The sequence below is a fragment of the Berghia stephanieae genome, chromosome 1, assembly GCF_034508935.2.
Source record: "Berghia stephanieae isolate SIO BIC M18660-M18661 chromosome 1, UCSD_Bste_1.3, whole genome shotgun sequence".
Lineage (NCBI taxonomy): Eukaryota > Metazoa > Mollusca > Gastropoda > Nudibranchia > Aeolidiidae > Berghia > Berghia stephanieae.
The window spans coordinates 69,879,915-69,895,170 of NC_088360.1; the positions used below are offsets into that span (position 1 = coordinate 69,879,915).

At 36.4% G+C, this 15,256-nt stretch overlaps 1 protein-coding gene across 1 annotated transcript in view; it reads right to left on the minus strand.

Annotated features, from left to right (window-relative positions):
* Nucleotides 1-491: 491 nt before the first annotated feature.
* LOC144980643 (uncharacterized) overlaps nt 492-15,256 on the minus strand; it is a 26,687-nt gene continuing 11,922 nt past the window's right edge. Inside the window, exons 3-6 of the mRNA XM_078928323.1 lie at nt 10,490-10,579; nt 3,954-3,976; nt 1,888-1,961; nt 492-954 (exon numbers count right to left, since the gene is read on the minus strand). Of these exons, the coding sequence (XP_078784449.1) occupies nt 900-954; nt 1,888-1,961; nt 3,954-3,976; nt 10,490-10,579 (242 nt within the window). The 3' untranslated portion in view covers nt 492-899. The remainder of the gene's footprint in view (nt 955-1,887; nt 1,962-3,953; nt 3,977-10,489; nt 10,580-15,256) is intronic.

Here is a 15,256-nt window from a genome sequence, read left to right on the forward strand (position 1 = left end):
AGGAAAAATTACGGACTGATTTCGAGGTATATCAATAGTTTACGGTACAGTACAGAGATATAAGTAGAAGCAACTCTAATGCACTTCCGGTATTCTGCATCAACCAAATATGCATCCACATGCATATATTTATTTTTTAGGTTGATAATTGACTATCACCATTTGTTGGGGTATATAGACATCCATTAATAACCTTTTTTCCCCACGAACGGAATTTGATGGATTTTTAGTATGACAATCAGCATGAAATGTGCAACCACATAAGTTAATTTAGCTAGCTACCAATTTCTTCCTGATAATCCTATTTTTCAGCTTAAATCTACTGAACTATTTCTGTGGACAACACATCTGAGTCTGAGCCAAGCCAGGCGATAGGGCACATCCATTAATTTAATACTGGCCAATAGGCACTAGCGCCCATAATAGCCATGCCATATTGAAAAAAAATTACATGGCCATTAGATAAAAAAGGAAAAAAAAACAAGTGAAAATATGAAAAATCGTGATCTTTTTATTCATGAACATTTTCTAAACAGGAAAAAGCGAATATTTCTCTAGCCAGGTGGAATTAGTGTCTTCAAATAATATTACCAATTAAACTAAATGAAAATATCAGGATTTCATTATAGAAATGCAGCCCCAATCGACTCTCTAAAAACACAACTCTTCCAATGAATCCATGTCATATTTATTTAATAATATGGTCTTAGTCATAAAATTATGACCTGCTCTTAAAGTTCAATTTTAACACAGACCAGAAATATGTTTAAATGATTCCCGAAAACTGCCCTTCCCCAATAATTAAAAAAACAAATAAATGAAAACAACGAATTATAAGAGAAAAGGTAAAACAGAGGCTGGAGACGCATTCTCTTGCAAGAATCTTCAATGACAACAGCTCACTTGAAACCGAGGAGTTCCACATCAAAGATGAGGGTGGCATTTTCAGGGATAGTGTAATCAGTCAAGGAAGATATCAAAATGAATCAATTTTTTAAAATGACATTCAATAAACGATACATGAGAATATAACTCTGTTATTCAATTCAAGTTGTGACAATGGGCTAACATTCTCCTCGAGGTGGAAAGATCATTGTTTAAAAAATGGTAAATAAATAATAATTACTTATATAACTGTTGACAACTATCACAATAATAAAACTAAATGATAATAAATTTCCTTTATTTATCCCACAGGGGAAATTTGCCATTTGGACTTATTCCAATGGAAGACTGGAATAACCCAGGTGTCAGCTGCAGAGCAAACTGAGTTAAGACGAGATGGCTTGCGCAAGGCCACATAGCACAGCTGGTATTCAAACCAGGTACCTTTTGGGTATGAAAGCAAAGACGCTGCCACATGTCAATGTTAGCCATCCAAAATTATTTTATTATCAACTAGTACAACTTGGGTGGAGTCAGTGGAGTGGTCACCCATGTGTTATATTACAAATTGATTGATCAGTTGCATCATTTGCAAGGGTACCAGTGGATGGTGAATGAAAACCTGAAAATTTGCGAGACAATGTCCCGTCCTACATGTTAAATGTTGCTGTTGATCAGGGACCCCTTGTAAAGCGCTTTGAGCAACATTTAGTGGACATTGCGCTATATAAAGCTCAATTTTATTATTATTATTATTATTTTTTAATGAAAAAAAATTATATTTTAAAAATTCAGATTTGCTCCAATTTGTTCAGCTACTGTTGCAAGCAAATCATACCTTCCTAGTGTGTAAAAATTATTCTGAAAGAATAATTGAAGAATAATTTATATTTATTGCTCAAAATTTGTTTGGAGGGTATTGAAGCGCATTCAGTCTCCAGCATCAAATTCAACTGCAATTCAAACAAAACTTAAGTCCAATAACAACAGGAAAAAGGATATACTCCCTTGATTCCCTTCGGGCCATAGGCATAATCTGGAGTAATTGTCAAAATGGCTTTCTCTCCTTTGCTCAGCTAGGATTTTAAAACGGAATATGAAATTAAAAATAAATTACAATCTCTGAAGACAGCAAAGGAATGCAAATAAAAATAAAAAGTCTAACTACAATACATGTAAATACGTGTTGCACTGAGTAGCATTAATCAACAGATAAATATGTTTTTTTTAAATGATCATGCTCTATTGGTGGTGGTAGTGGAGGTGGTAATTGTGATTCTATGGGATGGTGGAGTTTTAATTGCTTGTATATTCGTAGGTTTGAAAATTAGCACTTTTAAACAGGTTCTCCACCATTTCCTTGAAGATTCGCGGTGTTTCAAAAATAGGCCCTAAAAGGGTTAAATTCAACAGATAATTTGTTAAATATTCACTTAATTGAGTAATTATCTATAATAATTTATAGTAAAGACTTGAATAATCTATATTGACATATTTCATGTAAAATTAAACTCTTACCTTAAAATACTTAGATAAACAAGCAACATCACCAGTACTACTACTATATGTGATTTTAATGACAGTGAGTCTTATGAATTTCAACATGGTATTCTTTCCATTCTTGTTTTTGGCCTCAAATAGCGATAAATGTTTTTTAACCTTCATATGGGAGGCTAATGTTGATCTACCAATTGATTTAATTGTAGTTTTCCTTTTACATTATACAAAAAAAAAAAAAGCCTACTGAATTAGCGAACCTATGATAATAACAAGCTTAGCCAACAATTTCAAAAATATATTCAACATGATATTCAATTGTACAGACTGCTAGCAATCAAACATTCGAGTTTTGCAAAAGTGAAAACTACAAATTGATTTCTCGTAGTAGCCTTCCTTGGAATCATGCCACCTAGCGGACCAGAGAAGATCATTACAAATTCACAAGGTGAGCCCATTTAATTCCAGCAAACTCCCTTCTCACCTAATGACGTTTTATTGAAACATTAATGAGGCTCATGGGCTGTTAATATGGTTTGATTGCAAAATTCAAGACCTGTTAATAGTTAATAATAAATATCATCCCCCCGATAGTTTTGGATTATCAGCTCGATTCCGGGACGCCGGGATTTTGGCTTGAATCCGGGACAATCCCAGATTTTCTGGGATGTCTGACAGATCTGCTATAGTGTTAAAGGGACACTAGCAATTGCTTGCTATTCTTTGGTCCTTTGGACCCACTATTCAATCATTGCTAAGGTCAGCTACCCAATCACAGCGAACAGGTGTGTCAGAATGAAAATTCGATTGTAACTATGGTCGATAACAGTCTCTTTCTGTGTGAAGTGAATTCTCTAACAACTGTGATATCGGGATCCCCTTGTTTTACCAAGTATGAGTTAAACTTAAAGTGCATTTGCACTAGACAATTAGGCTAGTCTAGTAGAAAATTAAATTGCTAGAAGCTGTGGGCTGTAAAACTGTTTAAGAAAAAGTGAGTAAAAGAGCTTCTAAAAAGAATTATATTGTTCTTTTATTTGAAGCTGTTTTATTCATTTTTGTACAGGTTAGTAGATCTGAACCAAAGTGAGTTTTCAATGCTCAAGATTTGTCCCAAGGGGTGTTGCAATTGGTACATGGTATCAGAATAGGATTCAATAGTCTGATGTCACCGAGCAGCTTGGTTCTAAACAAAGAAAATCAGTAATTTTTATTCTTCATGCTGGCTACAACTTTTTTACGTCATGTAGAATGTATAAAAGTCAAAACATGATCAGATTTATAATGTTTTACTCCTCTGGATACACTTTTATCCTCATCGGAGAAGTATTTCATAAGGGCATCCGCCATTATTCTGATAGTTTAGAACCACTAAGTTACTTTGAGTCAATTCGAGGCCGAACACACAAATAATGTGTGAGAATAAACATCCTCTATTTAAAACATTCATTTAAAAGTGTTTTCATAATTACTCTCGGTGAGTGGCCATTGTAAGTCACTGAGCTGAGTCAATTTGGGTGTCCAAATTGATGCACCCGACCCAACATATCAGAAAATCTCAAGATACTCACTTGCTTGAATCCTTCATCCCAACCTGCAATGAGAAAACAATGTTAAAAATCACTCTGAAAAGAGGTGCGGCATAACTACATTCAAAACAGAGAAAATATTGTATCATGCTAAAATAATTGCATCTTCCACCAGAGCATGATCCATTTCACATAGCTCATGATTCAAAGACAAAAGTTAATAATTTTTTGGGAAATTAAACCATAAGACCACAACTAACTTCTTGAAATAAGAGAAAGTGACCTTTGTTTAGATAACCACAAATCAATGCATCCACTAAATGTAATTTGTGAATTTATAGCCTCTTTCATATACCCTGGTCTATACAATCCTCGAAGAATATAGGTAATAAACCCACATAATACAGGTCTCTGATTATAAGAACCATGTCTACAAGCAAGCTAGTGGCTCGAAATAAACCCCTTTATAAGCACACTCACTGAAAAGAACTCCACTTAGAAGCACACTCAATTTTCTGACCATTACTTAAAAATTATTTTAAAAACAAAAAAAAGAGATAAATAACCAGAAGGTAAAATGAAACTTTTCTCAACTCAGAAGATTGACAAACAGGGTTAAAAGAAACCATTAAAATGCTATGTAAGAGAAACCTCACTATTCCATCCTCACAACCATCGCATAGAACAATTGACACCTCAGTTGTTTTTTTGTTTGTTTTTAAGGGTTTTACGGCACTTGCAACACATTTAGGTCATATCAGCGCCAGTAAAAAGGAAGAAAATGGGATAGTAACAAGTTATAGAATTACAATTAAAGCACCCAAGAAAAAGTAACACAGAGGGGAACTGGGAACAAATAGGGATCAGATGTAGATTCCAAGAGCATACCACCAATGTACTTAGTTTGAGATCATCTAAAAGTCTCATCCAGACACAAGCACAGGTCCCAACTAAGAGGAATACACTCAAATGTTTACCAATCATATAATATAATATGTAAACTAAACATAATGCAATGCATAACAGAGAGATGATTTACAAGGAAAAAAATATCATCTCCCAAACCTATAACTATACATTCGACTGTTTCCCTCCCAGCCAAGGATCAGGACAAAACTAAGTAATCTCATTCTAAGACAATGACAGGAAACAATTGGGAAATGGGTATGGGGGGATAGAAGACACAGCATGTACCTCCCTGCCCACTATGGGAGGTCAGGATCCCCACCCAGGACACCTCAGTGATGAAACGGATAAAACATGTTCATCATAAGAATCTTAACTGAGAACAAGAGGCAGACTTGGCAACACATTAGAACAGTACGGGAAGAATTCATGAGGGGTTGGGACGGCACATTCTCCTCTTGCGTTGACTGTGACATGGTGCTGAAAGCGGGTCAAGGGAAGGGAGGGCTCAGACTGTCACAAGATGTAATCATAATCATAATAAATCAAGACAGCCACATTGATGACCACCGTTTATTTGCAGGGTATTTAAGTGGGCTTACGATGTGAGGTATGAAGATAAGGTTTGCACCTGTACTCTTGGTCTGCACCTTTCTTGAGATCATACATGGGTCTATTGACAAGTCTATTTTGTGCTATATACACTATACACCAACAACCTCAGATTTTTGACAATTAAAACCATCAGATTTATTCTTTAACTTAATGACCAAGAGCAGAGTTGGAACCAGTTCGCAGAAAAAGAGGATGGTATAAACAAGGGCATCCAATCAAAAGTCAAACAAGCAGCAATTACAAGCTTCCTTCCCCCTCATGTTATACCTACCACGTAATATTGTCACATATTGGGTAGAAATTTGATTGATTACTCCAAAATAAAATTAAAAAGAAAAAAAAAGACATTTTAATGGACAAATAGACCTATCAAGCCTGTAACATGGTGAATATCAAAATGTTTACATTTAGAAACTCAGAGGAAAAAATGTTACTTTTACTGTAATATGAGCATTGACCATGGATTTTGTTTGTTTGTTGCTTTAGGTCTCTTCCAACACAATTGAGGTTATACGAGAGACCGCTGAAACAAAAAAACAAGCAATCTAACAAAAATAGTACAAATGTAAATCAAAATCATAACCTAAAGATATCATAAGCTAAATTATAAATAACCAAGAACAAACAGGCAGAAGATTTACAGAAAAAAAATATATCCCCTGTCAAAAATACAATCACAAACCAAAGAAGCAGGATAGGCTAGTAAAGAGAAGAAACGACATCACTATCGGATCGTACACCCATGCGAACATCATAGGTATATGATTCAAGGGTGATGCTCCCATCCAACCACCCGCTTTTTTGACCATGGACATAGCAAAAAAAACCTCAGAATCCGCTTATTAACATGCTCTGCTTTATTCCTGAGGAACATGCTTATAAATGGAGACCACAGTATATCAATTTGCAAAAGAAGAACATTAAAGTTGTTTTTTTTTAAAGCCTCCAGTGGGTCTCTAGTCCAGCTTGCCCAGGTCACATTACGATGCCTTACTCACTTATTTCAATTACAGTAAAATTACTTTAAACCGAAAGAAGCTAAACCGAAAAATACCTTAAACCGCAAAGAATTTAATAAATTGTACTAGTTTCTTCATTATCTTTGTACTAATTCTTACGATGAACCGAAATACTTCTAAGCAGGACTTTCTTTAAACCGAAACAACTTGAGAGCACCTTCCCTTTTTCTCTCTCTATTTTTCTTCAAAAATTCGGGAAGGTGGCCACACGCAATAATGCCCGGCGATATTAAACAAAGAGCGTAAGTATAAGATGAGGGTGAAGGGGGGGGTAGGCAAACACTTCAATCACTGCACTTGGGTTTGGCCAGCACCACGATCGCAGACTGGAAAAAGAAGACAACGGGTGACTGGCAGGCGAAAAATGAGGAAAGATGGGGAGTTGGGGTGTAAAATCACGCAAGCGAGATGTTCTCGCTCGTGTGTTGATGCTTTGGAACTGACAAATTTTCAACACGAGACATTTCCACTTTGTTTAAATGTGTGTGTGTGTGGGGGGGGGGGGGGGGGGGGGTGAGGTTCTATGTAACTAGGCCTTTGAACCTAATGGCTTCTCAACAAAAGAGGGATGTGTAGTAGACAGCTTAGCATTGACACACCTTTTCATTTCCATTTCACTTCACCTCTGAGTAGCTGCGCGTCATTCATTATCAATTATCGCACAAGAACTTTCGATCTTATTTTAGCTTAGCATTTTACTAAAAGATGTCTAAAAGAAAGCACTGTGCTTACACGTTGGAGTGTAAAATCAAAATACTATGTGAAGTCGATGAAAAAAAAGTTGATCAAGACATAGATATGTAAAATACACGGCATCCCGAACTCAACTCTTTGAATAATTTTGAATTGAAAACGAAAACCCCCAAAAATATTTTTTAAACACACCAAAAAAAAAAAAAAAAATTTAATGGTTACGAAGACGGCATTTATTCAACAACTCCATTTAACGGGGAACCTATGATACGATTAAATGAGCAAATTCCTTAAACTTAAATAGTTACTACCCTTGAAAAACATTGCAAAACGGGAACTTGCTTTAAACCAAAATGTCTTTAAACCGAAATGGTTTAGAAGGTCCCCAAAATTTCGGTTTAAAGTAATTCTACTGTATGTAGATGAGTGAATGAATTTGTGCTTTCATGAAGAACAAATTGTCTCTTTCCATTAGCTTTGATATTTAATGGATAGACTTGAAACGGAAGGCAAGTGGCAATTTACAACCAATATCTCGATTGAAGAATAATTCACAATTAGTGGCCATATTCTGATTATTTGGGAACACGCAGATCAGGAGAATAAGTATTTCAGGGAGCACCAAGTTGCCAGAAGAAAATAAAAGAAAAATGGGATAGCATGACACTATGACATGGAATGGTTTTTGCTTCTTGTCCTTGGGGCACTGGGGTTTGAGTCCCTAGACCTGTAAATGAGCTCTATAAAAATTGACTGAAACTGAAACTCTTCGTAATTCGTCGTAGCGGTAAAATCCAAAGAATCAAAATGAAAGGTAAACAGCAAGCTCACTTGAGCAAAGCAATGGCAGAAAACTAATTTGCGCGGGAATTAATTAGGCTACTTACCATTGTTCCTTATAATTAGGTACCCAATCAGTGAAGAAACTTAGAAACGGTCAACCACCACTACAACCACCACCATCACTACTACTATAACAACCACCACATCACTATCCCTAACATCACCACCATTACTTCAACCACCATATCATCATCATCCCTACCACTACCACCACTTCACTAGTACAACTACCATCACATCATCATCATCCCTACCACCACCACCACCACCACCACCACCACCACCACTGCAACTTCTGAACATCATCATCCCTACCACCATCTCAATCACGACTACTACAATCATTACAGCAACTAACACTACACTATCATCTCTACCACTAGTACCATAACTTACAACCACATCATACCTACCAACAAATCACATGAGTATTTTCTAAAATTGAAAATGGGGGAGGGTTGGTGATAGGGATGATGATGTGGTAGTGTTTGTAGCAGTGATGATCATGTGGCAGAGTTTGTAGTAGTATAATAATAATAATTTTGTGCACAGCAGTTGTCTTTCGCACATTTTTGATATCGCATTTTAAGCAGGAAATTTCTAATTTTTCTCATTTTAAAGGAAATCACTTACCATCAGCAAAAGAAAATAATAAAGCTAAAAATAGACAAAGAAAGGAATGACACACACCTGGAACACAACAAGCAGGATCCAATCCATGCCATTCAGCGAAGTAGCCAAGTCACTCTATTCCGCCTCCGAACAGGACATAATAGACTAAGAGGACATATGTTTACAAAGCTAGGTATTGGAACAACCCCTTATTGCCCATGTGGAACCGACCATGAAACCACTTTACATGTGCTTATGGATTGCCCATTATACAACGTGCAACGTTCGAACCACTGGGTCACCCCTACAACACTCAACACAAAGCTCTATGGTGAGGCTGAGGACCTAAAGCGGACCACAGACTTCATAGCAGATCTCGGACTGCAGCCATAGATGTCCATCAGAGGAACGAAGAAGAAGAAAGGAAATTTCACCCTCAGTCCCATTATTTGTTTGTTTGTTTGTTGCTTTAGGTCTCTTCCAACATAATTGAGGTTATATGAGAGACCGCTGAAACAAAAAAACAAGCAATCTAACAAAAATAGTACAAATGTAAATCAAAATCATAACCTAAAGATATCATAAGCTAAATTATAAATAACCAAGAACAAACAGGCAGAAGATTTACAGAAAAAAAATATCCCATGTCAAAAATATATTTTTTTTTGTTTGTTTGTTGCTTAAGGTCTCTTCCAACACAATTGAGGTTATATGAGAGACCGCTGAAACAAAAAAAACAAGCAATCTAACAAAAATAGTACAAATGTAAATCAAAATCATAACCTAAAGATATCATAAGCTAAATTATAAATAACCAAGAACAAACAGGCAGAAGATTTACAGAAAAAAAAATATCCCCTGTCAAAAATACAATCGCAAACCAAAGAAGCAGGATAGGCTAGTAAAGAGAAGAAGAAACGACATCACTCTCGGACCATACACCCATGCGAACATCATAGGTATATGATTCAAGGGTGATGCTCCCATCCAACCACCCGCCTGTCAAAAATACAATCACAAACCAAAGAAGCAGGATAGGCTAGTAAAGAGAAGAAGAAACGACATCACTATCGGATCGTACACCCATGCGAACATCATAGGTATATATGATTCAAGGGTGATGCTCCCATCCAACCACCCGCAGTCCCATTATTTCCAACATTTCCGACCAAGTATGTAATTTCCGACCAATTTCCAACTTTCCGACTTCCCTGGACACCCTGCCAATGTTTGGGATATTTCACCTACCACGATGACACCATAATGACAGATTTTCCCAAGGGGATGAATAAAGTAAACTTATTTAAATGCGGAGTCTAACCCAGGACCTGTCTAGCTGCTGACATGTAAGGCAAGCAAATAAGGAGTAGACATTATTTTAATAATAAAAGCATCATTGACCAAAAAATCTAACCCCCCCCCCCCCCCCCCCCTCATGAAAACAACAGGTTAAAAAAATTTAATTAAAATACAAACAAAAATAAAATTCATAATTTAAGATGCACAATATTGCCCCGGTAGCAAAGAATATTAGTCCATATCAATTCTTGAATCAGTCTGAGATTTATCTCAAGTGGAAGCAAGCTGATTTTGTAAAACAATATTTCTGGTATTATTTCAATTGTCCTGTTTGAACCAACACAAATATTATATAAAGATAATCATGAGCAACAAAGCTCTGGCAAAAGACTGAAAGCGGATGAAGCAGGCACCTACAAATATTCTATATCTATGACATGTGGTAAAGCGATCGGGAAGGGGGAAAGAGCAATCAAATGTTTATAAATATAAAACAGATGCAAGATGCAGAAACTAGTTGCAAGAAAATAAAAATTATACCGCCTTGTGACAAATTTAAACTAATGTAATAAAACAAATCAAACAACACACCTTTGATGACTTCACCTGCTCCCAGTCTGAATTCGAATGGTGCACCGCGGTCTCTGGATGAGTCAAACTTTTTTCCATTTTCCAGAGTACCTAAGATTAATGGGAAAAAGCAATAAACAATTTGAAACTGGGCAGTGGACAAATGACAAAATTAATGAGATCAATTACAATGTGCAGCAGCAGCATGTGTTCCTGATTTAAAAACAATGTTGACAGTTTAGCATTGGCTCACAAGTAGTTTGCATCTTATTGTTGGAAAAGTGATACATGAAAAATAAAAACTGTTCCATGTATATTAACAAGAGGCACAGTGTATTGACATTGACAGGTAAAACTAAGAAAGAAAGAATGGAATAGCTGTAAAATTAGAATTATGTTCACAGAGGTCCATTACTTTTGGGATTTTTATCAATTTTAAAATTGAGGCAAATTTAAAATGACAAAAAAATACAACTGTGATTGACCACTCGTATTTACATCATGAAAAAGCTGACTGGAAACATGAAATAAGGATTTCATTATCGTGGTTGTTTGTCATGCAAAACAATATCAAAATAACATTTTTAATAAGAACACTTTCATTGAGTGGAGAAAAATAGATGACTATTTTTATAATCGTCCCCATAGAATTACTTAATGTGTAAATCACATGAAAACAAAATAAACACTCAAAACATAACCCACTGATTCAAAACGTTTTAAGTCGGATTTACAAGTTTTGGCATACATTTTCCTAAACAAAGCTTATTCTATACTTGAAAATTTGATACCAAATTTATAATATTCCAATCACCCCTTGCCAAGACATGCTATTCTGTTTGTTTTTTTTTTTAAAAAGTTTAAGGGCGCTTGTATAAGGTCATTTCGGCCTCAGTAGAAAGGTAGGAAATGGTAGTCCAAAAATCTAGATTTAGAATTAAAGCACACAAGATAAAGTAATACAAAGGGGATTGTTCAAGTCAGGAAGAAAAGTAGACCCCAAGAGAAAAATATCAGTGTACTTACTTTGAGACTGCCTAATAGTCTAACCCAGACACAAGCACAGGATACCAATAAGAAGAATATACTGTTTACAAATATATAGTTAAGACAAAAAGCTATCAGTACAGATAAGATATGATTTACAAGGAAAACAATATCTCCCAAAACTAATGCTACCCATATACACTTGACTATTTTCCCCCAAGCCAAGTACTCTGACCTGGGCCAGGTAGAAACCAAGCAATCTTCTTCTTCTTGTTGTGAAAACCTCCAATATTGTCGAGGATCATTCCACAATTTGTAGGGTTTTACATTTTAAACCGGTTAAAACACTGCACATACTACTAATAATAAATAAGTCATGATGTGAGCTCTAGCAACCGCGTGAAGGCATGTTGGCAACCGTTTTCAGCCAAGTCAGCTGGGAGGCTATTCCACAGTCGGGCAGTGGAAGAGAAAAATGAATACAGGTGGGCGTCCGTTTTTGATGTTGGGATGGTTACTCTTGCTGCGTGTCCCCTCGTTATTCCTGTGCTGATATCTTTTATGTAGTTTGGAAGTTTAAGGCATGACTTTTTGTAGTAGATCTTGTGGAGCATTTCAATTTCATCTATTTTTCTGGTAGGAATGGTGATGTGGTGGTTGTTGTTGTGGTAATGGTGGTAGGGGTGGTGCTTTGATGGTGGCTGTTGTAGTAGTGGTGGTAGGGATGGTGATATGGTGATGGTTGTTGTAGTGGGAGTAAAGATGGTGATGTGGTAGGTGTTGTAGTAGTAGTGGTAGAGATAGTGATGTGGTGGTTTTTGTAGTAGAGGTGATAGGGATGTTCATGTTGTGGTGGTTGTAGTCGTGGTTGTAGGGATGGTGATGTGGTGGTAGGGATTGTGATGTGGTGGTGGTTGTTGTAGTTGTAGTGGTGGAAGGGATTGTGATGTGGTGGTGGCTGCCGTAGTAGTGGTGGTAGGGATGATGATGATGTGGTGGTTTCAATAGTGGTAACGATGGTGATGTGGTAGTGGTTGTTGTAGTAGTGGTGGTAGGGATGGTGATTTGATAGTTGTTGTAATGATGGTAGGTATGATGGTTGTAGTGGTGGTTGGGATGGTGATGGTTGTAGTAGTGGTGGGGATGACAGTGACAATGAACTAGTGGTGATTGTGGTTGTAGTGATGATGATGATGTGGTGGTGCTGGTAGTGATAATGACAATGATGTGGTGATGGTGGTGGTTGTGGTAGTGGTGGTGGTAATAATGAGCTCGTAATGGTGGTGGTAGTGATGATGATGATGTTACGATGGTGGTTGTTTTAAAAGCAGTTGTAGTGATAATGATGACATAGTGGTGGTGGTTGTAGTAGTGGTGGTTATGACAATGATGATGAATTGGTGGTGGTTGTGGTGGCTGTAGCAGTGGTGGTGTTGGTAATGATGTGATAGCGGTTGTTATATTCATGTTGTTAGTGGTGAATAATGATGATGTGGTTGTATTAGTGGTGGTACTGATGATAATGTGGTTGTAGCAATAGTGATTCGCAAAATTCTAGGAATTTTCAAAGAGTTTTCTCCTAAAATGAAATTTGAGTTTTTCTCAGTAATCTCAAAATCAAGGAGTTTTCAAGGAAGCCGCAGGAACCCCTTGTCCACAGTACACCTCAAGGTCTCCTTGGGGTGGCCTCGCTTCCTCTTTCCTTGGGGTCCATCTTCTTCTTTTAATGAGACTTTCCAGAGAATCAACCTCTGCACTAGTTCTAAGGTCCTCACTTGAGCTTGTATTCGGCCATATGATCTTGAAGATTCGTCATAAACATATGTTTTGGAATACCTTAAGTTTCTGGATGATACTTTCTGTGATGTCCTAATCCATAGAGTTAAATGCTCAGGACATGACTCTTTAAAATCTTGATTTTAGTGCTAGAATACAATCTCGTTGCTCTCCAAATTTGCTTAAGGGAAGCAAATGTCTGCAGGCCTGTAAATGGTTGGTGAAAAAATTGTCTGAACTTTTTGAAACGCGAAAATAGACACAACAGGACAAAAATATGGACACAACACAGATATGACATGTCAATTGACTAGTCAAATCATGTCACTTTCCCCTACTTATTTATAACGAGATCCTTATTCTATGGTATCCAAAAAAAAAAATCCCAATTATTTGAGGTCCCAGGTCTGAGTTAGTTGTAAAATGAAAGGAAGATTACAATTCCTACCCTTTTGAAGGATGTGTATCTAGACGTCTAGTGCTCGACACGGGAAGCTGCGTGTTAAATGTTTACGCTGATTCTTTCGTTTATTTGGATTAATTCTTATAGAAGAAGAAGAAGAAGAAGAAGAAGAAGAAGAAGAAGAAGAAGAAGAAGAAGAAGAAGAAGAAGAAGAAGAAGAAGAAGAAGAAGAAGAAGAAGAAGAAGAGGAAGAGGAAGAGGAAGAAGAAGATGGAAGACGAAGAAGAAGACGAAAAGGAGGTGGTGTGGTGGTGTGAGAGCTTTCGAAGAAGAATATATATTTCGAAGAAAAATAATTATTTCGCATTATTTTTTTCCCCGTCTCACATCGGGACGGAACCAAAGAAATATAGAAACTGAGAAATAAGAACCGGAGATATGCATGTGTGTCGGTAGCAAAATAGAGAGAAACCCTCCGGTCCGATTCGACACACTTCTGTGTGTGCGTTATTTACTGACTAGGTGTGTGTGTGTGAAGACGACTCGCACGAACTTCGCGATCTCTCTCTCGCTGGCTGTGGTACAGTAGTCAGGCAGTGAATACATACACGTCTAGCGGAGCGTGTAGATGGCATGATAATATTATTGCTAACTGATAGACAGCATGTTTTGTCTTTGATGCGACAAATAAAAAGTTTTTATTTTTTAAATTTTAAATCGGCATTTGAAACGGAATAAAATCTAATTTTTTCGAGGAACGAAATAAAAGTCTTTTATTTTCTTTTTTAATGGTTCTGTTCTTTGGGGTTACGAATTTCATTTTTACTATAATCTTTTTTTTTTTTAGCACTTATAGAGCAAAATCGTACTGTCGGAAATCTGACAATAGACGGAAGATTTACAAGCCTGTGTCTGACATCCTCTGTGAAAGGGTTTGATTTTATTTCTGACATGTTAATTGTGATAAAGTCACTTTGATAATTGGCTTTCAAGTAAACTATGTAAACAACTCATCACAACTAAATTAGATGACTTCAGCGGTGTAAAAAAGCTATAAAAGTGCCGCAAGTTTTAAAATATTATTTTTTTAGCCATGGAATATATCAAGGGTGCAGCATTCCTCATCATCGAAGCACATACTTTTAGAATCGACACAAGATGCAAGAAGAATGTACTTTGTAGGCGTTAATAAGGTAATTTAGATACATTTAGCATTTACAGTTTATAGGTTTTGACATATGAGGGATCATCCACATTACTAATTTGCTCGATTTAACACCAAATCTAGAATGTAATATGTTTAAAGATATTTATAAAGACATCAACAATATGCAAGAAATTTAAATCAAATATCCACAAATCTGCTTCTTTCAGTTTCAACTTATACGGGATCCAAATTAGTGGTCTTCATCTTGATTAGACATGCTTGCTTTTTAAAAGGAAAAAACTCTAAATGAAAACAAGAGTGTTGTCTCTTCGATAGAGTGGTAATTAAAAAGTGTTAATTCACATGACGAAACAAAAAGTGATTCACATAATGTGGAATAATTCATGATTTTTCCAATGCCTGGAATGGGACAGACAAATCAAAATTTATGTATCATGTGAGCTATTTATATAAT